This window comes from Eptatretus burgeri, chromosome 16 (genome assembly GCF_056783735.1).
Source record: "Eptatretus burgeri isolate ZD-2024b chromosome 16, Ebu_testis_v1, whole genome shotgun sequence".
Classification (NCBI taxonomy): Eukaryota; Metazoa; Chordata; class Myxini; order Myxiniformes; family Myxinidae; genus Eptatretus; species Eptatretus burgeri.
Genome location: NC_140976.1, coordinates 19,148,351 through 19,175,916, shown reverse-complemented (window position 1 = coordinate 19,175,916; position 27,566 = coordinate 19,148,351). Strand labels below are relative to the sequence as shown.

Genomic DNA, 27,566 nt, shown 5'->3' with positions numbered 1-27,566 from the left:
ATGTTGCAACTCGGTTGTGTTGGTGCACACGGAGTCACCTGCCGCACGCATGACCTCATGGGAATCGTGATTTGGCTGGGATGGCTGGGAAGTACCTCCACGATTGGATGTATGAAGAACTGAGACACGAGACAGGATCCAGGTTTGTGGTCGTGGGAACCTGAATGAACCTCTTGCCTCCAATTGCAGGTAAAAAGTGGTGGCATAATGGTATAAAAATTGGCGGCAAAGTCAACAGCCTCGGTGGTGTAATGGTTAGTGTCTGCTCTGAATTTGGGAGGTTGACTGTTTGAACCCTGGCTGAGTCATTGTTATTTTGTATGGAGGTTATAGCTGCTGCTTGTATCATTGCTGGGAATGCAGCTGTGTCGCTGATGCAGTGCCCCCTGTTCACAGTAAGCTCATACTTATTTTGGTGACCTCAGAAGCACGACAGACGAAATCAACCCCACCTGGTGTTAATTTAACTGTAGACAGGGGCTTGAACTCAGGACCCTGAGGTCCCAAGCTAGCTACCTTAACCGTTACGCCAACAACAGGCTTAAAAAAAGTCCGAGTCAAACAAAAGACAAAACAAAACAACGGTACGTGTTGCTTCCTTGCCTGGATTCTCAGCATTTAAATGACAAAGCACCGATAAACCCCATAAGTAATGCCTGGTGTTGGCTTAGTGGTTAAATTGGCTGGCTTGGGACCTTATAGTCCTGAGTTTGAGCCCCTGTTAAACCGTTGAATTAACACCAGGTGGGGTTGACTCAGCCTGTCATCCTTCTGAGGTCGGCAAAATGAGGACCAGTGTACTGGGGTAATAACCATTGGGGGTAACCTGAATCGGGGTGGCGACCTGAACAGGACTGTACTCCGAGCCCATGAAACTGCCTCGGAAGCCCCATGCACCTTTGTGGCACGAAAGGAATGGTATCATTATTACTAAACCCCATCGGTTGGCATGGGGTGAGGAGTGAGAAATTGTCCTGTTGGGTGAGGAGATGAAAAGCATTATCATAAAGATGGTGTCACCGGCACCCACATTGCCCTGGGGTCACGTCACTTCCTCCACAAGCTCAGAGGCTGTTCCTCTGACGTCAAGTCCGGTGCCGTCTGCATCTGTGCGAGTATCCATGAGCTTTAGGACCATTGAATCAAACCAAAAGAAGCATCACGAGAAGACATCGTCTGAGAGGTGACTGCATGACAAATCGACCAACGTTCTTCATCGTGGTTCCACAACCTGACTGTGGTCACACCGCGACCCCATGACGAACGGGTTAACAGTGCGCACAAGTCACCTGTTTCCTCCAGCAGTCCAAGTCCAGGGACTACTTTTCACAGCAAGGATGATAAATAAACTGAAATCTCTGAAACTCCGCAGATTTAAAAGCTTCCCACTGCAATTAAATGGCCTTTTCACAACGATGGAAAGTTAAGATCACAAGTACACGTGGTGTTATCTCTTCGCCAGGTGTTAATGAGGGAAGGTTTATTTACCTTTCGCATTTCCATTTGCATTCTTGGTGCTGAAAATACATTCCTTTCTTTGTGTGAGGACAGTTTCACAATGACGTCCCTCATGGAAAAGATGGCTATAAGTGTGTGGGAATTGTGTGTAAATGGAGGAATACCCAATGCATGTCACAGGCCTCATAATGAGCTCAATTCTGCAAGGCTTATGGAGGAGTTTGTGCGTAAATTGCGTGTACAAAGTTGGGCAAAGACACGAGGAGACGACAGTTCAGGGAAATATACGATGGACAAATCAATAGGGCATGTGGGACTTGAAATTGGCATCTCAAACTGATGAGAGGTGCTCAGATGGCAACGACAAACAGGCCAACACAGAAATCGTGTTCAGCCAATCACAAACGCCGCGTACCAAAATCTCGATCACGTGTTTTGGGGAAATCAATTTATTACAGATGCAAACAGGGAAACATTTGTACGCACCTCGCACCCTCAACCCTATATGCAGCCCCTTCCACTCTCCTCTGTCCAATTCTCAAATCCTCCAATCCTCATCTCAATTTTAATTACTTCCATTTGTTACTTAACTTACAGTTAATTTTAATTACTTCCAATCCTGCACTTCCCACTCATCAATCGTGCACATGTAACCTTATTTATTTGTGTGCAGCCTGTGGCTGCTCAGCTGCATCATTTTCTGGAAGCACAGCTGTGCCGGTGATGCAGTGCCCTTGTTACCAGTAAGCTGGTAGTCATTTTATTGACCTCAGAAGGATGACAGGATGAATCAACCCAGGTGGTGTTAATTCAAGGAACCGACAGGGACTTGGACGCAAGATCCTAAGATCTTAAGTGAGCCACCTGAACCGTTAAGCCGACACCACACTTGTGCATTTGTGTAACATACAAGATATTTCAGTCGAGTTCAGGAACATTGAAGAGGATTATAGGTTTTTTTTGGTTTTTATCCCTCGCCGCGTGGGGGAAGGGGGATATTGTTGTCACCCGGGTCGTCTGTCCGTCTGTCCGTCCGTCCGTCCCTCCGGGCGTCAACATTTATAGCTGTGAGTGCGATAACTCATAAACTGTTCGCCATATCGATTTTAAGTTTGGGTCACACATGTACCACCTGAAAAGGAAGAACCCCATTGATTTTGGGCGTGGCCGGATCCAAGATGGCCGACTGGGGCGGCCATCTTGAAAAAAATGTTTCAATGGCGGGGGATTCCCCATCTCTGATGGTATATTTTTTCTTCCAACGGGCATGCAACATAGTCAATAAGTTTGCCCATTCACTCCTGGCCTGTCTAGCATGGGTTCGAATCTCGACCAAGCTATAAACTGTCTTCCTGGTGTTTTACATGCAGGGTGAAGCATTAATATGTGCACCGTCCATCAGAAGGACGTTCAGCTGGAGGACCCATCTGCCAGCACTGGTCATTGGTGGGCGTTAAATATCCCACGGTGTCTTTCATGAAGAATGGGGTGAGTGATATTATCGGCACCATGAACAAATCAAAAAACCCTGCTCAAATCCCCTCGAGTCAAACATCAGGCTTGGCTCGCCTCGGGAGAAAAACTTGGGCCAAAACCGTCCCGCACCCCCAGCCAACCCCACAAGAATATGGGAATAATTGGTGCAGTTCAGGAAGAAGAATCCGAGATGTTTGCTCATTTAATCTTGAAAGGAAGACTTCTTGACAATCATTGTATTGTTTCCCTAGCGGCGGTGACCAGATTGCCAATGATCTGAAACAACTATCATGGAAACCTGTTGATCTGGTCTGCCTGAACGAGACAGAACTTCCGATCACCCTTTGTATGATTTACAAGTCAGCAACCTAAAATCCTTTTGAGATTAAAAAATTGTTTTTTTTCACGTGTTCCAGCATCATATACTGTATGTAGATATCAATTTTATTCTTGCAGTCTTTATATTATGTCATCAATTTCGACCTCGTTTATGACAAAGGGCTGACAGGATGGCCGAGAGGTATGCACACCTACCTCGAAGCCCATCGAGCCTGTCACACGGCTGGACGTTAAACTGGGCGTCCCATCTTCCGGAATTAGTTGCTGGATGTTATAGATCCAACAGTGTCCTTCACGACGAGTAGGCGAGCTGTCGCCAGCATCATGAACAAATTCCCAATTTCCACCCTAACTACTGCTGGGGAAGGCAATGGCAAACCACCCAAGATAACCCTTGCCATGAAATTGTCTCGGCAGAACTGAACCTGCCTTCAGGCAGAACACATCACAATACTTTATTATGACGAACGTGCACAATTTGATATATATTTTTTTCTCTTCTATTTATTTGCAAATCAAATTACGGCAAATACGCAGCATCGTTTCCAAGTTAGTGCAAACCTTCCAAACACCTTCGGGCGTGATAAAATAGACGAATCCCCAAAAGGAATTAAATTAGAGGTTTACTCTGACCATGGAGAGTCCCGATTGTTCACCGTTTATGGTGTTTTTGATAAGCACACGCCTCAACATTCTGGAATTGTGTGAAACCCAAAGGCACAAAGGATTTTGTGCAGCTCCGTTAACACACGCACGCGTCTTCCTTCGCAGCATTTCTAACATCTGCATATTCAATGAACAACAAAAAAAAGATCTCCTCCTGCGGAAAAAAACCCCAGAAAAATCTCAGTGTCATGCGATTAGAGGTTTTTTGAGATTATTAATTTTTTGTATACCTTATCGAGGCTCGTATGAGAGCTAACGAACAACGCACTTCAAGGGGGGCATGAGACAAGAGGGCGGGAGTGGGAAGGACAAAACAGTGGGGAACAGAGACATTAGGAGATCTGTGGAAGGGAGAGGGATGGGACGGGGAACATGGGGAATAGAAGATGGACATTACAGGGACCTTCAGGAAGGAAAGCAGGGAATTTGAAGGAGGTAGCCTTGGGTGGATCATCGGGGGTAGAAAAGATCGAGGATTTGGATGGGGGATGATAAGAGGTGGTGGTGAACAGCTGTTTTGAAGGCCTGGAGGGAAGAATGGGAATGAATAGAGTGAGGGAGTTTATTCCAAAGGCGGGAAAAAAGAGGAATGAAAGAGTAAACGTGAGCAGTGATTCGTGATTTTGGTAGTTTTACCAGAAGGGGGTTGTTGGTGGACCTTGAGCGCCCTGTGGAAATGTGGTGGGGACAAATCGCAGAGAGAACAGTGGGGGCGAGGCTGGACAGGAGACGGTAGAAGACAGAAAGACCACCGACCAACCTGCGGTGATTGAGTGAGAGGCCCAAAGACAGCCTCATTGCGGGAGATGCCGATGATCCAAAATGCCTTGGTTTCTACACCGTGAAGCCGAGAAAGGTGGGAGGCAGGAACATCAGCCCAGAGGGGAGAGCAGTACTCCATCAGGCTGCAGACAAAAGCTTTGTAAGTGGTCAGGAGCTCAGGTGGGCCGAGGTAGGACTTTGCACAACGGAGGATTCCCAGTCGGCGACTGGCTTTGGAAGCGAGGTTTGAAATGTGGCTTTCCCAGGAAAGCTCATGGCCGACAGTGAGACCCAGAAGCTTGAAAGAAAGGACTTCTTCAAGAGGATTGTTGAGAAAGTGGATGGGGGGGGGGATGGTTTCTAAAATATCCTTTCGAAGAGACATAGTGAGAGTGTGAGATTTGTCCGGATTGAAAGACATGTTCCAGGTGTTGGACCAGTTTGTGATTTTATCCAGATCTGCAGTGAGCGAAGAAGCTGCTGCTTGCCGGTCTGAGGGATGACTGATGGTACGGCAGAGGGTGGAGTTATCAGCAAAGAGATATAGAGGATTTTCCAGAGAGTCGGAGAGATCGTTGATGAAAACCAGAAAAAGAACAGGGCCCAGAACGCTACCTTGAGGAGCTCCAGCTTGGACAGGAAGGGGGGGGGGTGAAAGAACTCCATTTAGGGCCACACGTTGACTGCGACAGGAGAGGAAGTCTGCGAGCCATGAGTGGAGATGGCCCTGGATACCATAGGAAGAGAGTTTGGTGAGCAGGGCAGGGTCCCAGACCGTGTCAAAAGCACGTGATATGTCCAGGAATACAGCTCGGATTTCCTGTCTGGCATTGAGGGCTTCCATCCATTGTTGGGAGAGCAGAAGCAGCATATCCAGGGTAGAGTGACCTGGTCTGAAACCAAATTGATGATCGGAAATCAAGCCATTGGAGAAGAGGAAGGATTTGATGTCTGAAGCGATGATGGATTCCATAACCTTGCTGATGATTGGGAGAAGGCTGATTGGTCTGTAGTTGCAGGGATCTGTTTTTTCACCTTTTTGTGCAGGGCAGTGATGTTTGCTGATTTCCAGGCAGATGGCAGATGACCTTGAGCAAATGAGAGGGTGAATGGGACAGAGAGAGGGTGAGCAAGAGCAGAAGAGCAGGCTTTGAGGACATGTGGGCTGATGCCGTCTGGACCGGTTGCAGAATCTGAGTCGAGGTTTGACAGCAAGCTCTCCACCTTGTCAGAAGAAAAGGACACAGAGTCCAAGGACAGTTGGGTGCGACTGGGTAAGGTGGGTAGAGAAAGTGATGGGTTTTGGACACAAGATTTAGCTGCAAACACCGAGTTTCGGCATTCAGATTTTTCAGGTGCGGTATCAGTAGTGCGGCCATTTGAGATAAGAGGGGGGGGGAACATACACTAGAAACAGATTTGATTAAACGCCACCAGGATTTTGCGGAGCAAGAGAGGTTTGAGAGTTCAGATTTGAGATGAGAAAGATGTTGTTTTCTGGCTCTCCTGAGGGTAGATACACACTTGTTCCGAGCTTTATGGAAGGAACTGAGACTGCCCTCAGTTGGGTTTGCTTTCCATGAGGCAAAGGCAAGTTGTTTCAGGACAACTGCCTCACCACAAGCTTCAGTGATCCAAGGGCAGGAGGAAGAGTAGGACAACTGAAGATGAGAGGGGATAAATCTGTGCATGAGGGAGAGCAAGTTTCTTTGAAAGAATTCCCAGGATGAGTTGATGTTTGAGAAAGCAGTGATAGGAAACCAATCTATAAGTTTGAGGGCTGCTTGGAGACCCTACCAGTCGGCTTGAGTGAAATGCCAGACTCGACGGCGGTGAGGTGGTTCTCTGATAATAGTCAGAGAGATGTCCACTTTGACAAGGACGTGGTCAGAAGAACCGATTGGAGCAGAGGAAGAGCAGCAGATATTGTCAGGGAAATTTGTCAAAATCAGATCCAGAAGAGATGGAGTACCATTGGTTGAGATCCGGGTCGGGAAGTTGACCGATTGAGTCAGTCCCAATGAGTCGCAGAAAGCTTTTGCTGAAGTGCCATGACAGGTGAGAGAGGTACCCACACCAAGCCAACTGGCAAGATGACAATTGAAGTCGCCACACATGAGGAAGAGAGAGTTTAGATGAGAAGATAGAAGTTGGTCCATGTTTTCGGAGAGTGAGGTGTAGATGGAGTCATCACTGTTAGGTGGACGGTACAGTACACATATAAACATGAGGTGGGAGTGGAGGGGAAGCCGTAGCCTGAGGTATTCCTGGGGGTGTGGGGGAGTGAGGGCAGTGCATGGAGAGTGAGGAATAGAGTCTTTGATGAAGAGAGCAACTCCTCCACCAGGACGAGGCTCAGGTCTGTCATACCAGAGGAGGGAGTAACCAGGGAGAGATACTTTGGAGTCAGACACGTCTTGAGGGAGGAAAGTTTCTGTTAGGCAGATTATGTCTGGTTTGTCAGTGGCAACTGTATGGAAAGATCTGAAAGGTTTGAGTGAAGGTCCTGGATATTTGAGGTCCACACTTTTAATAATGAAGAGGGAGGGGAGGAGGCTTTGGGTGCAGGGGGTGGGGGAGGAGGGGAGGGTAGGACAAGGGACAAGGGGGTAGGTCAGGAGGGTTGTTGAAAGAGTGTGGGGGATTGCAGAATAGCTTGGGGAGGGGGCCGGATGGGGAGGAGAAAAGGCACTGTGATACTGGGGGAGAGGGGGGACAAGAGAAGGAGAAGAAGACAGTTGAGGATTTGAGGATGTGGAGTGAAGAGATGGAGGTGAGAGGGCAGTGGAAGGAGGCAGCTTTGTGGATGAGAGGGGGGCAACTTTGAGAAGGATGAGTGAGGGGGATGAATGGTGGGAGAATGGTGAGGGGGGAGTTTTTGAGAGAGGTGAGAAGGAGGCTTGGAGGGAGAAGAGTGGAATGGTTGCTTTGAGAGTGAGGGGTGAGAGGGGTGAGTTGGCACTGAAGTTGGAAAAAAAGAATGGTTAATGGAAAGCGAACATTCATTGCAAACTGGGGTTTTAAAAAGTTTTAGGTCAGCGATGCGATTTAACACAATTCTTGATGGATGCAATAAAGGCGAATCCAGAGAATGGAGAGAAGAAACGCTATAACAGCTGGATTTTTTCGGGAAGGTATGAAGGAGAGGTCGAATTGAGAGCAGTCTGTTTAAATAGTAGAAAGGAGTGCATTCTGATAGAGTAAAGAGTACCACACGTGTGAAAGAGGAAGATGAAGCATTATAAGAGATCGTTTTTATTATTATTATTATTAATGTTTGAGAGAGTTTTCAACAGATTAGGTTATGGAAGTGTTGTAGAAAAAAAATCGAGGAAGAAGAAGAAGAGAAGAAGAAGAAGAAGAAGAAGAGGAGATGAAGAATAAGAAGAAGAAGAGGAAGGAGAGGAAGAAGAATGAGAAGAAGAAGAAGAAGAAGAAGAAGAAGAAGAAGAAGAAGAAGAAGAAAAAGAAGAAGAATCGAGAGTCGTGAGTGAGGAAGGAGAAAGGTAGCGGTTTTTTTTTTTTTGATTTAAGATAAGAAATAGAGTGATTAGTTGGGAGGGATGGGGGACATTAGGAAATTGGGGAAGATAGAAATTGAAGGTAATGGGGAGAAAAAACAAAACACGATCGTACACCGAGGGGAACCGGTAGGCCTCAAGCCTCAAGTGTAGGCCTCAAGCCTCAAGTGTAGGCCTCAAGCATCCGGTAAGACAAAGTCGACAAAATCTCACAAAATAGCACGAAATAACAAACCGAACTAGGATCACACAGCAACATGTGAGAGAATAAACAGTTAAAATGGGATAGATAACGACTGGAAACTTAACTTTGAGATCGTCAGCAGAGAGCCCCGAACGAGACCTGTCGACGCTCCAAACCCGGAACCGAAATACAACAGATAATTCAGTTTATGACGTTGACAGATCGTTTCCAAAATGTAAATATTTCCATGTTGCCGCACAATCCAAGTATAAGAAGAGCTTTACGTTGAAGTGACCGCGCATCCTCCGTTATCTTGTCGACGTCCATTGTTACCCTCACCAGAGGAGAGGGTATTGCATTTGGGCCTGTTTGTTTGTTTGTCCGTTTGTTACTTGTGGCAAAATATTGTTTTTTTTGGTAAGTATGTTGATCGCTTCCGTTTGTGTGTTTGTTTGTTTGTTTGTTTGCTTGTCTGTCCGCTCATCTCCAGCCAAAACTTCTCAACCGATCATTCTGAAATTTTCAGATTCATGTCACCGAACCTGTGACGGTCCCGCATTGAAGTTTCATAAAATTCGGTCGACCAAAGAGGCCAAGAGGCCAATTTTTTAAAATCCTCAATTTTCATCCGATTGACTTGAAATTTGAAGACCATTTGCACACCAGGCCGCTGAATTCAAACACCTATGAACTTTGAGATTAACATAGACTAAAAGGCCAATTTGGGCCAAATTTGGCCCAAATTTTCTAAAATCCTCAATTTTCATCCGATTGACTTGAAATTTGAAGACCATTTGCAAATCAGGTCACTGAACTCAACCAACTATTAATTTAGAGGCCAACGGACTAAAAGGTCAATGTCGGCCAAATTTCTAAAATCTTCAATTTTAATACAATTAACTTGAAATTTGAAGAGCATTTGCATATCAGATCACTGAATTCAACCACCTACTAATTTTAAGGTCAAAAAGTCAACACAAGCCTAGTTTCTAAAATTGATAGATAGGACCAAAAACTAAAGATATCACTTTGTCTCAAAAAGTTGTGGACGAGTCATGACAAAACAAGGTGGACGAGTTGAATAGATGACAAGAACAAGCGGATTGGATTTTGGTTCAGATCCAGGCCATCAGTGGGATACAAAACGTGAACTGTTCCACCTGGCAGAGGTGTGCACTCCACTGAGTGCCATTCTACTTTGTGCTGTTTTGCCAAGTTGTCACTCTATGAGTGATTTTTCATTTATTTGTCTATCTGTCTGTCTGTCTGCTTGTTTGTCTGCAAAGAACTTTCGTGTGTTTTTCTCTGCAACCACTTGTCGGATTAAGACGAAATTTTCACCATTGGTGCAACTTCTCAAGTTGAATGCTTTATTGATAATTACGACGTCATAAGTCACGTGGTGTGGCAGCCATATTAGAAAAACGGGAAAAATTTCGACCTCTGTATCTCTGAATCGTCACCAAGGAAAAAAAAATAAAACTTGACATTTAGCAAGTACTGCACATGGGGAATGAGTGTGATTTTTTATGACGTCATCAGTGCCCTCGATATGACGTTAAAACTGTACATATAGAATGTCACATCTGATCAGTATTAAAATTTTTGAGGGTCATCAGAAAAAATGGTCCACAGAAAAAAAATTCATGAGGTCAGTCATGTTATTCAGCAGCCATATTGTAAAAAAATAATAAAACCCTTCAAAAATCTTCTCTTAAGTGGCTGAACAGATCGAGGTGAAACTTTATATGTATGACTGCCTGTCCATGAGGAACAAAAGGTTCACATATATGATATCATCGGTCACATGCTTTGACAGCCATATCGGATTTACCCTAAAACCTATAAAAATACACTCTTCAAAAGAAGTCCTGGCGAGGGTTTTCTTGTTACAATTGAACAAGGTAGGCATTTCCTGAAAAGAACAATGACCAAATACCCACTGCAAATAGTTAATGAAAAATCGACTTTTCCACGGCAATCTGAGAACGATAATAATCCAAAATTATTGAAGGGATGGATGGGGATCGAGTGGAAGAGGAGATGGTGGTGGAAGAATGGAGGAGCATTTGCACACAGATGCAACACCTCAGTACAGTACAGTTACAGGGAAGAATAAATGCTTACTTTTGGGGTTGGGGTCATGAGGGGAGGGGGTGAGATACGTGGAGGGATATTATAATTGTTCTGTAAAGATGTTTGTCAAGGAAAAGTTTGTAAGAGTAAACTGACCTCTTACAATATTTTTTGTTCCACTGATGGGCTAACGCTAACATCCAGCGGGCATTCAATGAGTTGAAGTCACTTCCTGCTCAAAGCGTTAGCCGCACCTGGTTTCCCAAAGCGCTAAAGTTACTCTCATAAACTTTCAGTTGTTAAAATCCATCGTTTGTCTTGTCTGCCATTGTGGACTGACATGAGCATTCACAGAGACTAGTGTTCTGTCATAAAGATAACATTTTACTCATAATCGACCATTTCCATTATTCCAGGTTGACTGTCCCCGAAAAGCCAGGTTGGGTGGCTGGCTTGTCATGGCTGTCCTGAATGAACAAAAACAATCAGCCCATCGGGTCAACCTGGTATAACGAAAACGACCGATAAGAAAAGGGACAAATGAGTGAAGGTATAAACCACTGTAGATTTTTAGATTAAAGTTTTAGGCCTCAGAGGTCAATTTCGATATACAAGAAGAACCATATGACAGAACTGACACTGCTGCAACATAAAAATACATAAAAATGAAAAAATAAAAAGAGAAAGGAACAGCAAAAAGGGAAACAGATTAAAGCAATTGTAAATAAAATGGGGAATGCAACTAACCCCGATAAAAGGCACTTGTCGAGTTAAGAGTACACACTGAAAATAGATGATCTTTACCAGTTAAATTCTGATCCATTGTTGAGATGTGGTTTAGGGTCATAATCCAGGAAGTAGCGGTTATTAAGGTCGAAGCTAGCTTGGGGATCCTGTGTGAAAGATACAAAAGGGAAATATTTATCATTTGTTTTGAAAGACAATGCCAAATGAATTGCAAGATAAATAATAAGCAATAACATGGGATGGAAATGCAAAGACACAGATTGGTAGGGAGGAAGGAGTGGGGTGAGGGGGAGGGGGTGGTGGGGTTGGAATGAATGACCAGGTTCGTCTACACATCATAGAATGCATTTTCAAGAACAGTAGCCTTAACCCTTAAAAAAACCATTGGTGAGATTGTGGCTTATGGTGTAAGCTTGGAATGTGAGGCCTACAGCAAGAGATTCATTCAAAATTGAAAATGTAGAGGATTGAACCCACTGAATAAAGGATTCCAAGTCAAGATGGGGATACTATATCAGCCAGAGGCTAAACTTTTCACACAGGAAGTTATCCCCTGTTAGTTGGAACCAAAACATAATCATAATAATAATAATAATAATAATAGGTTGAAAGTCAGGCCTTAAAGTTCATGATTCTGTTATGTAGACCGCACAACCTTTACACCTCCCTCCCAAAGTGGACAAACGTAGATACGCAAAGAACTTTGATGCAAGAGGCGGTCACTTGTCCCATCACCACCAAGTACTGTACATTAATTAAGTCTCAGAGTTTATCAAGTTGTATTCACTGGGAAGGGTAGGTGGGGGTGGAGGAGTGGGGATGAGAACAGTGGTACAGGCACAGACACCACCAGGTTATATAACACTCATATATAACTTTGAGTGAGGAATGAACAAACACTGAACAGCATATTCACCTTTTCAGAAGACCTTCTCACAGACCACAATCGCAACATAGATTATAATCAATTACCAATCCTTACCTGAACTACCCACAATTCCTAGCAATATCAATGTACCCTTCCATCCTCAATGTTTGAGGATACCCATCTAACCAAATTTAAAACTATCTAGTGTTTCTGCTACCACTACCTCTCCAGTGAGAACATTCCATGCAAGTGTTTTTGTTTCCCCAAAACTCAGTGGATGTGTTATTCATCTGTCTGTCCATGGCGTAAGGTGTGAGGTGTGTTTGTGTGTGTCTCCACTATGAGCCATAGAACAAGTAAAAAAAGAAAAATAGAAGTCCTTCCACAATCCTCCCTTCTCGCCACTCCTCACTTCCCCCTCCCGTTGCTCCCGGTGGTAGCGGGCCTGGTCTTGTGGTAAAGAAACACGTTAAAAGTTCCAAATTCCAGATCTCAAATGTCACCAAAAGCGAATCAATTCACCCTGTGCTATAAGCTATTCACCGAGCAAGCTTGGTCCAAATTCCATCCACGACTTTTTGAGATATCCTTCTAATAAACAGATAGGGATTAAAATATATCCAGTCCAGCTAATGTGCCATTCATGCCTCCTAGTTATAGCATAACCCAATATGACCCTTTCAAAATGACGTCATGACCGTCACTTCGAAAAGGCCTTTGTGCAATGCCCTGCACACACATTTTGGGGACCCCCCCACCCCCCCCAACACAAGAACAATCATAATATGCCAGTCATTGCTAATGGCAACTTCAAAATGGTTAACTAACAACAGCTCTTCCGGGACACAAGCAGCAGACAAACAAACATCTGAAACTCCTTCAATGAACCGCTGCTATGAAGTCCCGAGACATCTCACAGCTTCCCCCGAAGGCTGGTGAATGTCATTGAATGAGAACAGACCTGCTAACAAAGTCCCGAAGTCGCAGACGGTTCCTGCAGAAGTAACACGACCTTCCGTAGACATAATCCGACAACACGAACAACCGAGCAGCAAGTTGTTGAGAATCCTTCTGATCAGATCTTCAGAAGTCCCAGGGCCCTCCTGTACGGCTTACTTGCCCCACCATAACATGCTGGCCTTGCCCTACCATTAGGCATTTGTGTTTATGCATATGAGTGATTGTGTGTCACACATTCAAGGATGGAAATGCGTCATTTTGAAAGTGCTTGAGGGCGGTCGAAGCCTCGGGAGTCGTGCAGAGCTGCCACTTGTCAGATGTATAATAAATTCGATAATTATCATATTTCTGCAAAAAAATGGTCAAATCTATGACAATTTACATGACGTTTTACATCACAGGCAATAATTCTGTCATCTCACGATATTTTATCAGCTCAGGGTATTTTGTTAACGCGATATTTTTATGCCGGAATTATAAAAACTGTGCTGACTTTTGGGTGGGGCGGGGGGCATTTGCCCCCCCCTCCGAGCCTCTTCCTCGTCCACAATTGGACCCTTGCCTTCATGTCGTCCTACCTTTCATCTGGCCCCTGGTCCTGTCAATGTCCACAGACAAATTAATCACATATTGTTATAGTCACGTGACCGGTCCGGGAATGACTGACTTATGTGGTCCAGTAATTGGCCATGGCTGCCAGCAGAGTTGTATGCCCTAAAACAGGGTTACAGGCTATAAATCCTGATACCTCGTCAAAGGGCATGAAGCTAACAGAGGGTTACGTGCTCGCACAGTGTGCTCGTCAGATGTATAACCGAGCGCTGGTTATGACGCACTGTATGTTACTTTACAAAGTGCTGATCGCTTTCACCAAAGCCTGGTGTTGGCTTAGCATTTAGGGTGGCTAGCTTGGGATCTTAGGGTTCTGAGTTCGAGCCCTGGTGGCTGCTGAATTAACACCAGGTGGTGTTGACTCAGCCTGTCATCCTTCTGAGGTCGGCGAAATGAGTACCAGTGCACTGGTATAGGGGCACTGCATCAGTGGCATAGCTGTGCCCAAACAAAATGATAGCTGCCTGACAGCCAAGCAGCCATACATAAGAACAAAATTGCATTTATCAAATTATGCACCAAAAGGGTGCCAATCATGAAAACTCAACCATACGTACAGGACGAATGGGGGCCAGGCAGGAGTAACAGTTCATGGGTTGTTATTAAAATAAAAACCACAGATAATCGTCAATAAGTAATACAAAATAAACAACAAACAAGTAGTGGTGCATTCAAAGTACACCGCCCCCGTGCCAAATAAATAAATAACAAATCGTCCAGCCTGCGACATTGCCAGGGTACCGTCAGTGCCCAGCGATGCCGGCTTGCAGCACAGTCGGAATTGGGAGGGAGTGGTATATAATACTTGATTAATTAATTGCATAATTAAAATAAATAAATAATATTCATAAAAGAATTAATTTCTCAATCAATTGCCAAATAGCATGCCCAAACCACCACTGTTTCATCTGAATCTGCAACTTTTTGAAAATGAAGTAATTAATCGAAAAATGAATAACACTGGTCAACAATTTTTTAGTTTCTGAATGTTGTCTAGATTTCTACAAGTGAATTAGGGTATTCTGGCACTGCTGAATCAGGAAATGGCATCCGTTTCTCTCCATCAGGTCAGGTTTTTGTGCTAAGTTGATTTGAAAAAATCAGATCTTGTGACAAAATCAATTACATTTTTGTGGCATTATCAGCTGATTTTTGTCAACACATATCATCCTAAACATGTTTTTAAGAAAAAAAATGTTTTGCCAACAACATTTATTGATTACATGATAGAAACATCGATTACTGTCATCTGAATGGTGGGCATTGATAAAGGTAAGTACAAGTAAATTGCATGTTGCGTCACCACTGTTCAAACTTCAGGGCTTGAACTTCCGTTTCTTCGAACTCCTGGAATGTTCAGCGGCAGGGAGGTCTCTCTTCAGATTCCAACAGTAGTCAGCCATCATGACTGCGTCCCAGCGACCCTGATACCTGGTCTCCATCTCCTTCATGTCCTGATGGAATCTCTCCCCCTGCTCGTCACTCATTGAACCCAGGTTCTCAGGAAACCGGTTCATATGTGAAAATAGGTAGTGCATCTTGATGCTCATGTTGCAGCCCAGGTTTCTGAAAGCAGTCAGCATGTTGTTGACAAGTTCTGCGTAGTTTCTGGCCTTATTGTTGCCAAGAAAGTTCTTCACTACCAAAACAAATGTCTTCCACGCTTCCAGTTCCACTTCGTTCATTGAGTTTTTGAACTCTGGATCTCTGATGAGCTGACGGATCTGAGAACCATCAAAGATGCCAGCTTTCAACTTCTCCATGGTCAATCCTGGAAAAGCCTGGCACAAGTAAGTGAAGCAGTCACCATCTTTGTCCAGAGCCCTGGTGAACTGCTTGATTAAGCCGAGCTTGATGTGCAGCGGTGGGAAGAGTATTCTGTCTCTGTCCACCAGAGGGTCGTTGATGACGTTCCTTTCTTTGCATGGCACCAATTCCTCCCGCACAGGCCAGTCCTTCTTCGTGTAATGCTGAGCACGGTCCCTACTATCCCACATGCACAGAAAACATGGGTACTTGGTGAAGCCAGACTGTTGTCCCAACAAAAAGTTCACCATCTTCAGGTCAACACAAATAAACCACTTATGCTGATCATAACCAATTTTCTCCAGCACGTACTTCACCGCTTCATACTTCTCCTTCAGTGTAGTCGAGTGAGCGATGGGTACAGAGGCAAACTGGTTGCCGTTGTGTAGCAGAACACATTTCAGTGATCGCTTGCTGCTGTCAATGAACAGTCTCCAATCTTTGGGTTCGTACTGTGGCACTCCAAGCTTGAGCAGAAGCGCATGTCATAAATTGGCGCATGTAGGTATTGTACATTCTTCAGAGTTCGTTATTTCAAGAAATACAACTATTTTGTATCACATTATTACAAAATCTGCCCCATTAACTTTAGTTTTGATCCACGAACTTTATGCTTTGCCTCACCAATTTTTGGAAGATTTTGAGGTTTTATGACTTCAAACTGATCCCTTTTCGACATAATCACCCAGAACTATCGTACCTGAATACTTCTTGTCATTAAAATAATTATTTCCAATCAAAACAATTATTTGACATGACATTTTACCCCCACCAACTTCTTCTAAAATGCTCCACACATGCGTACATGTGAACAAAAATGTAAAAAACGACATGTGGCCATATCTCAAAAACTTGACCTGATTGAACAAAACTAATGTGAGTTTTGGATTCAGCGCATCAGATTCGTCCTAAATCAGCTTAAAAAATGCAGACAACAAATTTGTTGTTGACCAGTGTAATTAATCGATAAATGGATTCATCAATAAATCAAAAATACCCTTTTCACCAAATCACTTGGTCATTGTCCTGTCCAAATATCAGCTTCCCAGCTCAAAATATGTCTGAGATATCCAGAATGAAAAATAAAATAAATAAGTAATTAGTGAATGGTTAATAATTAAGTAATTAATCAGTTACTCAATTAATCAAAAAAAAAAACCGTTTTTGCCAAAACATCTTCACTTTTGTCCCCAAATTTCAGCTTTCTAGTTCAAAGGATGGCTGAGATATCACTTGGACAAACAAACAAACAAACAAACGGAGTAAAAACTGAGTACTCCCTTCCTTCGGCGCCTGGCAATGACGTCGTGCATCGCCAAGATATGGAATTGGGAAGGAGCAGTGGACAACAATATTCCCCCCAATTACCAACAATGCAATCCCAAGTGACGCAGATTGCTTACCAGTTCTTATCTTCGGGCCCGTTCACTCACTTGACAAGAACACAGTACAGGGAATGGAAATAACAAACAATATTGAGAGGTTGATTTCAAACCCGAAGGCAAGCTGGGAAAGAGTCCAGACGCAGAGTTATTGGGAGGTCTCTGTGCAGCTTGCCGTAAAAAAATACCTCAAACTACGTATTTGAAGCTCCCTCAAAGCCCTTGTTGCTTTGGGGAAATAAATGTTCACAGCTTCAGCACACTCAGCGACTCTTCCTGCTGATCTCAGGCACTCTCTTCCAGCATTATTATCCTCTCTCGGCTTTTACGTCTCTCTCAAAAGTAGCTGCATCCCAAATATGCCTCTCTGCTGAAGCTGCGTTGCCAACAACAAATCACTCGTATACAGGAAGATGGGGTTCTCATGCACCCAGTTGATATATTTTTCTAACTTACTTTTTTTTGTAATCCTCATGGTGTTTAGTAAATGAATTTTCATTTTCCCATCACAAAATATTCTCCCAAGGGGTCCGTTTGGCAGCCATCTTGGATTTCCGACGAAAATCGATAATAATCGGCATAACTTTTGAACGAGACATCATACAAAGGCAAATGACCCCATTTTCAGTATAATTTTGGCACGAGGGATCGATTGAGAGGGTTATTTTCATGATTCAGGGGTTCTTATGTGTCAATTCGCACAAATATTTAAAAATGCACCCAGATGGCAAGCTTCCTGAATTGTCTCAGATGAGGTAAAAGAATGGTTGTCATCTGCAATCAAAAGTAATCCATTTATAACTCATTGTTTTTCAAGATGGGAGCATACAAGTTCATTTACTAATAAACACCTTGAGGATTATAAAAAAAAAAAAGCAAGTTAGAAAAATATATCAACCAGTGCACGGAGATACCATCTTCACGCTTGACTATTTACTTGTGTCTGATGAGGTGGAAATGGTAATTTTTGTACTGCATGATCCAAATGCTTATTTACTAATGCAATCTCTATTTTCTTTTCTCAATGAAGGCCTTATTGTAGAATTAGCTAGAACTGTGCTTTGTTGATGGTGATAGTGAACTAACAATTGTAGCATAGTTATAGTGTGGTGGTGGATAATCATACCAAAGTCAAAGAAATGCAAGAGTGATAATGTTGGTGGGTCAGAAGAACTGTGGGAGCGTTCTCCTTTCAGTTGTAGAGTATTTTACATGCATGGCGATTTCACACCGCTCAGTAATGTCAAGGGGTCTGCCACTGACAAGCTGGCTCAGCAACATCGTATTCGTGACAAATGACTAACTGAACCTCAAGATTCACCTAATAGCATGGAGGATGTCTATAACGGCATTCCAGAGTGCCTTGCTGGTGCAGATTTAGAACCAATCGGCTATCATCGAGGTTGTTACCAAAACTTTACCTAAAAAACAGGATCGCTTGAACTGTAGTGTAACATCTAGTGAAGAATCAAATTCACGCTCCCCTCGTAAACAACCATCATCCTCTGCCATGCAGCGGTTTCCTCCAGAATGTATCTTCTGTCAAGGGCTCGAACTGAAAGTGTAAGGAAACACTGAGCGATATATCAAGTTCCCAGTATTCAAGGACAAAGATGGAGCCTTGAAGGAGCATATTTGGAAACGCATTGAGCCTCGAGCCCTAGAACTAGGAAATAGGCGTCTATATCGCATGGTGCAAGGCGAGGACCTATTTGTGAGAGAGGCCCAATTGCCAGTCATGTTGCAAGTCATTCTCTCTCTCTCTCTCTCTCTCTCTCTCTCTCTCTCTCTCTCTCTCTCTCTCTCTCTCTCTCTCTCTCTCTAGTGCAGCCTGTGGCTGCTGGTTGCATCATTGGTTGAGACGCGGCTATGCCGCTGATGCAGTGTCCCCCTTACCAGTACACTGGTACTCACTTCGCCGACCTCTGAAGGATGACAGGCTGAGTCAACCCCCTGGTGTATTAATTCAGTGGCCCAACGGGGCTTGAACTCAGGACCTCTTGGATCCCAAGCCACCACCCTAACCACTAAACTAACACCAGGCTTGTATGTCAATCACCTGCATGATACAGCCCAAGCTACAAACCGTGCCATTGATACAGGGCAGGATCGCAAGACTGCCGCACATCTGAAGGCATTTACTGCTGTGCTTGATTTCATTCAAGACCGAGTGATTGGGCAGAATGAGATTGTGCAGCTTGCATCGCTGCGTCATCTCTACATCCAAGAGGTGGAGAGAAATGGATTCCCCAAACCAGTGTACAGAAGTGAGAAACTGAAGGCCTGACTTGAGAACCATGATATTCATGAATGGATCACCTTTGCCAAGGTCAATCCAGGTGACAAAGGCTGTATCACCTATGACCTGGTCGACAGCGCCAGCATCTCCAATGCAGATGGATATAAGCTTATGCATATAAGCTGGGGTTCAAAGACAAGTATGAGGAAGTGGCCCTGCTCCTTCGTAGTACAGGGTGTCCCAAAAGTCACCTCGGGATTTAGAAAATAAATAACATTTCTGTTTTTTAATAATTTGTTTTTCTTTTCTTTTCAGAATTTGGATGAACATTTAGACATTTCCCATGGAAAAATTCACAACTGAACAAAGAACCAAAATCGTCGAATTTTATTTTAATTTTCATCTATCAATTATTCTCACCCAAAGAGCATGGACACCGAATAATTTCGCCAAATTCAGAAATTTCTTGGCCATCACGTTCTCCTGATTTGACGCCTCCCAATTATTTTATTTGGGGTTACCTAAAGGAGCGTGTTCACATCAATAAGCCCATACAATTCAGCAGCTCAAGGACAACATCTGTGCAGAAATTCGAGGGCTGCAGCCAGAGTTATTGTCCGCTGTTATGGAAAATGCTGTCGAAAGAGCCCGTCTCTGCGAACCCAAAATGGAGGACATCCAAGCTGCATAATTTTTCATAAATAAAGCAAATTCATCTCTATTTTGTAAATTTTATTTTGGTATAAAAATAATCATAAATTATTAAAAAACAGAAATGTTATTTAATTTCTAAATCTCTAGGTGACTTTTGGGACACCCTGTACTACGAAGGAGCAGGCCACATCCAGCAGGAATTCAATGAGTCGAAGTCACTTCCCTGGCCTCCTACAGCTGACGATCTTGAGGTCAAGTCATCGGATGAGCTCCTCCCTCCTGACCTAGTGAAGTTCAGGAACTTCACGAAGTGGTGGGGAGTAGCGGAGAGAAGCAACTTGTTCCAGGATTTGGTGGCTTCATCTCAGCTACTGGCACCAAGCCCTCCCGAAAGTCAACCATCGACTATTTCACCCTCATTGACCAGCCCTTCACCGAGTACTCAGTCATCATGGAGCTGCTGAAGCAGTGAGAGGATGCTCCATGGAGGTGGGTCAGAATTCTGTCCCGAACACCTTTGACTTTGGTGGATGTATGCCAAATGAACCGCTATGGACAATATTTTGTGATGGGAACATGAAAATTCATTCACTAGACACCTTGAGGATTACAAAAAAGTAAGTTAGAAAAAATATATCAACCGGGTGCATGGCGACCCCATCTTCCTTCTCGACTCCTCCCTCTCTTTCCAAGCAGCGGTTAATGGAACCGCCCATGAAATTAACTAATGGAGCTCTGCAGTGGACTGCATGAGCTATTGTGGTGACCCTAACTGCAGGCTTCTTCAATGTGGATTCACCCTGTACATCAGCTCCTGTGGTGGGCTCATGGTTGGCTGTTTCAATGCAGATTCACCACACCTACACATTCTCATGAATTGAGTTGCAAAGCCCTCGTGTGCATTTTGTAAAGACATGCAAACAGAAGATAAGAGGTTTGAATCGGGGAGGGCAAAAACAGTGGGGTAGGGAAAACAAACATTTCACTGTACATACGCAATCTCTATTGTACAAATAGTACGTCCAAGCTTATCTTAACAAATTTTAAGAAACAACTATCATTCTACTAAACAGTTTTTATTAACTACTAGCAGGTTTACCTGACGTTGCATGGGAAGAGAAAAGTGAATAAGTAACAGCCAAAGTCAAAGGCAATTTGGAAATTTCAATACCCTCTGCCACCACCACCAGGTGACACTACACGGTACACATTTACATGGAGAATTTACACCCTCCCCCATCCCCCACACCTCCTCGTGAGGATGCAGCCACATAGCCTATGTTAACCCCCACACAAAGTTGTATTTGTACTCCGAATTTGGAGTTTGTAACTTAAAAGATGTGGCCATGCATAGAAGAGAGAGACAGAGAGACAGAAACAGAGACAGAGGCAGAGGCAGAGATAGAGGCAGAGAGGGTTGCCTTTTATAGATATAGATTAAAGATCATTCCCATAACAATATTATTCAGCCAAGGCTGCTGTACAACCCACCACCCCCACCCTGACGACCCCCACCACCATACAAAAAAAAGAAAGAAGGTTGCCATGTGGAAAGTGCAGAAGGTCCACTTGCATATTTTTCCTGTGTAATAGCAGAAAGGGCTCTCCGTAATGCCAATTTGTGGGTTTTTTTCCCTCCAGGAAACTACTTGACAGGTATAGACAGAAAAAATTGCAACCTGTCACAACAGCAAGGTGCTTGACTATTGTCTGTGAAATTATATCCACAAACTCAGGGATATCAGCAATTCTTGAGGCCAAGGAAATAGGATTTTGCTAAATCAAGACCTGTTAATTCTAGCCTCGGGAGTCGTCCTTATTGGTTGTGAAAACTTATGTAGTCTCAACCTTTTCTTCACATGATACAGAGACGACCTAAGCTTGGAGTATTCGCATTGCATCAATATGAGAACAAAGACGACTGAAAGATTGGATCTTCTCGAGGGCCACACACTTGGAGGCAAAAGGTTAACAAAGGCCAATTCCCAACAAGCAAAGCGCCAGTTTTATTAATATTTATCATTATAGAAAGTGGATGAAATTAAAATAATGTACATTGGGATTACCAATGAGCTCAATGAGGCATTTACACAAGAAAGAATTATGTTTGTTATCATTTACTGCTTCGAGGATTTCTAGTGCCTCGAGACGTGGTGCACACAGTACGTTGCTGCGAGCGGTCGCTGGTGTAAGCCATTGTGTGTTGACACCTTGGCCAAATTCTAAATTCCTGTCCAAAGACAATACGTCAGCAACGTTCCTCAGGAATGATGTAAGCAGCATCTCAAACTTGTAATTCATGTGATAGACAGACCTACTTTAATAGGTGATGGCAGGTGATACAGTCATGAAATTTGACCTAAAGCCTCGTCACTAATTGGTGACGTTTTAACACGAGGGACGGTTCTGTGGCTACGTTGAGGTGTACCTGCACGTTGTGGAGAAGAGCCCCTTTGATGAATCAGACGATGATGAATGTCCCAGCACAGGGGACCTGCAACCGTGTTCCCACTGCAACACATGCTTCTGGAGGTCAACAGTGAGCTGTAGCTTTGCTCAGTCAAGGAAATCCACCATGCTGGTATCTCGCAGTACAATCTCCCAAGCCTGTGCGGCGAGGCTCTTTCAAAGCCAATATTTGCTCTTAATTTTTATTCTATCACTCTGTTGGGAGGCTGCAGACCTGCCTTAGCGAAGCTGTGGACTGAAGCATTGGGAATATACACAAAAGCAAATTTGTACAGAACACCCACAGCAAGGTAACAAGTGACTCGCAATTGAAAAGAAAAACAAATCCAAGCAAAGGGGTAATGGGATTCTATACATAGGAATGCACTTTTGAAGGGTACGTCGTACATTCACAAGTAGGTGAAAGCAAAAAAAAAAAAAAATCCCCAAAACACAAGAATATAAAACAAAACAAAACGGAACAAGGAAGAGCAATCAGAGATTGCAGACCCTCGCCAGGACTTGTTTTGTGTGGTGTATTTTGTGCGGTAAATAAATGGAAGGATGTACAAAATGAAAGGTCTAAATGGTACCTTTGCAAATGTGTGAAGGTCAAATGGTCTAAAGGTCGAAAGATCTGGGAAAGTCTGAAAAGGTCTCAAGCGTCGAAATTGTTTAAAGTGTCGACAGGGTCTTAAAAAATGTTAAAGTGGTCGAAAGGGTCAGATTTGTATTGAAGGGTCTTAAAACGTCTAAAAAGGGTATAAAGGTCAAAGGGATCTACAGGGTATTAAAATATATGAAAGGTGTGAAGGTCTAAAGGAAAGAAAGGAGTCTAAGGTTCTTCAGGATTCTAAAGGGTCAAAGATCATCACAAGGGTCTTCGAGGTTTAAGGGTTCAAAAGGGTGTATCGGGGTCAATAAGGTCTTAAATGGCCCTTGGGGTCTCAAAGGTCGAAAGGCTATTAAGTGTCGAAATTCTAAAGGGTCTCAGGAGTTTATATGGTCTTAAGGGGTCTTAGGGATATAAAGGGTCTAAAGGGTTTTGAGGTCTATAGGGTCTAAAGGATCTTAGGGATAAAAAAGATATTAAGGGTCTAAATGGTCATCAGGGTCTTAAAGGGTGTTATGGGTCTGAGTGGTCTTTAGGGGTTTAAAAGGTGTTAGGGGTATAAACGGTCTCAGGGGTCTCAAAGGGACACCTGTGTATCCCACTCCATCCTTCTCCCTTCCACAGATCTCCTCATGTCTCTGTTCCACACTGTTTTGTCCTTCCCTTTCCCGCCCCTCTTGTCTCCTGCTCCCCTTGTTGTATTTTTTGTGTGTTAGCTCTCATACGAACCTCAAATTTGTTCACAAAAAAGGGTCGAAGGGATGTAAACGGTCATAGAGGGTCTTCGGTGTCTCGAGGTTCTTAAGGGGTTTTAGAGTTCCAGAGGGTCTTAAAGGGTCTTGGAGTTTGAAAGGTCAGGTTAGGAATGGGAGCATGCGCCACAGCAGCAAGTCGCTGTGTCCACTTTCTATCGGTACTCCAGGGGCCTCCATCTGGCCATCCCCCGGGCAGATGCCTGGCCCATCTCCATCTCCTTGAGATGCTGATCAAGAAGCTGCAACCAAAGGCACGTGGTCGGCCCATTGGCCTCCTCCACTCACGAGACTCTCTCACTGAAATAATCTGGTGAGCAGGATCAGCGTCAGGAAAACGAGCCACATGTCAATTCAGCCACAGCTGATGCTCACGGACTATGCAGGTAACAAATCTCATTTGAGTCTCTCTCAGCAGCCGCGCATTGGACACAAAATCTGACCAGCGATAGCCAAGGATTCTCCAAAGAGACCTGGTACCAAAGGAATGAAGTCTCAGTCTCAGATCCCTGGACAGAGCACAAGTCTCACACCCACAGCGAAAGACTGGAAGCACCAAGGACCTGAAGACTCGGAATTTCGTCCTCCCGCACAGGTACCGGCAGCACCACACCCCATGATACAGTGAATCCATGACTCCCCAGGCCCGACCCAGATGACTGTTGACTTCTGGCTGACAGCCAGCAGAGACATGAATATCACTGCCAAGGTAAGTGAATCTCTCTGTGACCTCAACATCATCACCTCAAACAGGTACAGACAGAATAGCAGCATCCAATATGTCATTGAAAGCCTGGATCTCAGTTTTGACCGAGGAAACCCGTAATCCCAGCAGCTCCGACTCCTCATTCAGCACCTCGAGGGCTTCCAAAAGGATAGCTAAAGCCTTCACAAAGATGACTGCATCATCTGTGAAAATCAAGGTCAGAGATCTTGACATTCCCAAATGATGTACCACAGCTTGATCTCTCCGACATCCTCGCCAGAATCCAGTCAATACAAGTGCAGAAAAGTGTGGGGGCCAGAACACACACCTGACAAACTCCAGTAACAACTGGAAATAAGTCAGATTTGGTACCACCACATCTCACTGCACTCTCAGTACCAGAGTAGAGTTCAGACATCAGATCGATCAGTTTTGGTGGCACCCCACGGAGACCAAGAATCCTCCAGAGGGCATCCCGATTCACCGAATCGAACGCTTTACAGAGATCAACATAGTCTGCAAGCAGCCACTGCCGAAACTCTCGTCTGAGTTCTGTGAGGACATGAAGAGCAAGGATACGGTCAATCGTTGACCTCTTTGGTGTAAAGCCTGACTGCTCTGGATGCTGGTGCTCAAGCAGATGGTGGCAAACCCTCTGGAGAATTATCTGAGCAAAGACCTTGCCCAGCACTGAGCAGCCTCACCCCTCGGTAGTTGTTGCAGTCTTGGCGATCACCCTTCCCTTTCCAGAAAGGGACAACAAGGCCCCTCTTCCAATCAGTTGGGATGATGCCTGTGTTCCAGGCAGAACACAGAACTGCATGCAACGACACGAGTGCAGCATTTCCACCAGCCGTGAGAAGTTCACAATGGATGCCACAGATCCCTGGAGCTTTACCCCATTTCAACCGGTTCACCGCAGCCTGTGTTTCCACAAACGAAGGTGGACCACAGTTGATTGGAGGGTTAGTAACAGCGATTGTAACTCCCCTGACATCCAACTTGACAGCTGGGGGATCAGCCTGGTACAACCGCTCAAAATAACTGGCCCAGTGGGCCTTCACTTCAGACTCCTTTGTCAAGAGCCCACCACTCTCTGCTCTCATTGCAGTATACCGAGTGATGGGCTTGAATGACCGCAATGCGCAAATTGCCCTGTAAGCAAGATGAGAATTACTTGATCACAGGTGATGCTTTACGCCTCTACCCTCTCGAAGATTCGTCACACATAGGCCTCCTTGTCCACCCTTAGTGCACATACAGTTTTACGCCTCAGCTCCCTGAACAGCTCAGCTCTGCCATTCAGCCTGGCCCTGCGACTCTGGTCAATGGTATCCAGTGTCCCTTGAGAGACAAAATTCTTCTTTGCCCTGCAGTGAGTTCCAAGACATCCACCGGCAACATCAAGGATGGTGGACTTGAAGGCACTCCACAACTCTTCAGGACCCCACAAAGCACCCAGACACCCCAAATGTCCACTCAGCCTGTTCACAAACTCCTCAGCTACTCTCTCATCCCTGAGCTTGCCAACATCCAGCCAAGGCTGGGATGGTACCATTCTCCCGGATTTAAGGTGCAACTTCAGAGTTGCCACAACAAGCCTGTGGTCAGTATTGAGGAACTGAGCACTCCGGTTAACCCTGCAGTTCTCGATCATGCTCCATTGTTCATCAACGAGCACATTGTCAATCTCCTTTGCCACACCGCCAGTGTTGGAATACCAAGTCCAGCGATGAGCTTCTGAGCGCTGAAACCATGAACCAGCCACCCTAAGTCCATGACTTCTTGCAAAGTCAAGGAACTTAGTGCTATTCTGGTTCATAGCTCCAGACCCATGGGGACCAACACACGTCTCATAACCATCCCTATCAGTTCCAGTGGATGCATTGAAATCCCCCAAGACTAGAAGTGTGTCTCTCCTGGGGCACTGATCAACCACAGACTCGAGCATGGCACAGAATGCGTCCTTCACGGTGAGATCACTTGCTTCAGTCGGAGCATAAACAGAGACCAGGGAAATGACACCTAAGGAGTGACGTATCCTTCATCTCATAATATGCTCGTTGACTGGTGTTACCTCAATTATTATTGGGGTCAGCTTATTGGACACAGCTACAGCAAGTCCTTGTGCATGGTAACCATCAGAGCGACCAGACCAATAGTAGGTGTAACCACCCACCATGATCTCGCCGCAATCCAGTCTCCAAACCTCAGAGAGTGCTGCAATATCAATGTCCAAACACTTGAGCTCAGATGATAATAGAGATAGGTGATCATCCTCTCCTCTTAGGGATAGGACATTCCAGGCACCCACCCGAAGGGACCGCCTCAGGTTAACCCAAGGAGACCGCCTTCTGGTGGACGACACCTCAGCACCACCACGACACACTCTCCCGCAATCTGACCTGGGAATGTTACCCCGTGGTTTCTCTATCATCAAAGATTGGGGGTTCCGAAGGCTTTGCCCCAATCCCGTCGTCTGGTGAGCTTCCCTGTGAAGGGAATCTGCACAGGAGGTAGCTACTCCCACGGAGTAGGTTTTCAGATTGTATTTTATGCTTCTGGAATGTTTTGCAGAATGAAGGGGTTTTCAGTGGCCGGAGTGCAAATTCTGCCACCAACCTCCTGATAAGAAGTAACCCAACTGCAGGAGGACATCCGCAGACACAGTCGGGCACTAGATGTGGATGGTCGTTGGCTCACAAGGAGCTCCTCCGCCCTGTGATAGGTTTTGTTCTTCATTCTGCTGGGTATCCATATCATACACCCTCCTCACCAAGAAACTTGGTGGGGAGACGTTTTCTTCGCCAACAACCCGACCATGGAGCAGGTCAGTACAAGTTTACAAGGTACCTGTAGCAAGTCACAGATCTAGTCTGACCTGACCTGACAATATTGGTCAATACAGGGGTCTTTGGGTTATAAAGGCTCTAGAGGGTTTTAGGGATATTAGGGTCTTTATGGGTCTTCATGGTGTTTAGCATCTTTATGGTCTTAATGGGTCTCAAGGTTGCAAAGGTTGTAAAGGGTCTTGGGGTTTAAAAGGGTCTAATATGATTAATACACATATTCACGTTCTGTGTGGACAAACAACAGACAAACAAGAAAGACGTCGTGCAAAGCACGATACTTGCAAAATCCCAAAAACAAATTTGACCTTAAAATATAATTGGTGGTTACATTCAGTGACCTGATATGCAAATCCTATTCAAATTTCAAGTCAATCAGATGAAAATTGAGGATTTAACAACTGCCACCTAAGTTGTTGACCTTTGGCCTATGTTGACATTTTGGCCG

The 27,566-nt window shown here is 44.6% G+C and overlaps 1 protein-coding gene and 1 pseudogene across 2 annotated transcripts in view; one reads left to right on the top strand and one right to left on the bottom strand.

The window, feature by feature from the left end:
* LOC147010638 (PC3-like endoprotease variant B) overlaps positions 1–27,566 on the bottom strand; it is a 278,472-nt gene that overhangs the window by 103,754 nt on the left and 147,152 nt on the right. For both annotated transcript variants that reach the window (XM_085859874.1, XM_085859875.1), the window contains exon 9: positions 11,287–11,375. In XM_085859874.1, coding sequence (XP_085716000.1) covers positions 11,287–11,375 — 89 coding nt within the window. The remainder of the gene's footprint in view (positions 1–11,286; positions 11,376–27,566) is intronic.
* Positions 18,074–20,214, top strand: LOC147010639 (uncharacterized; annotated as a pseudogene).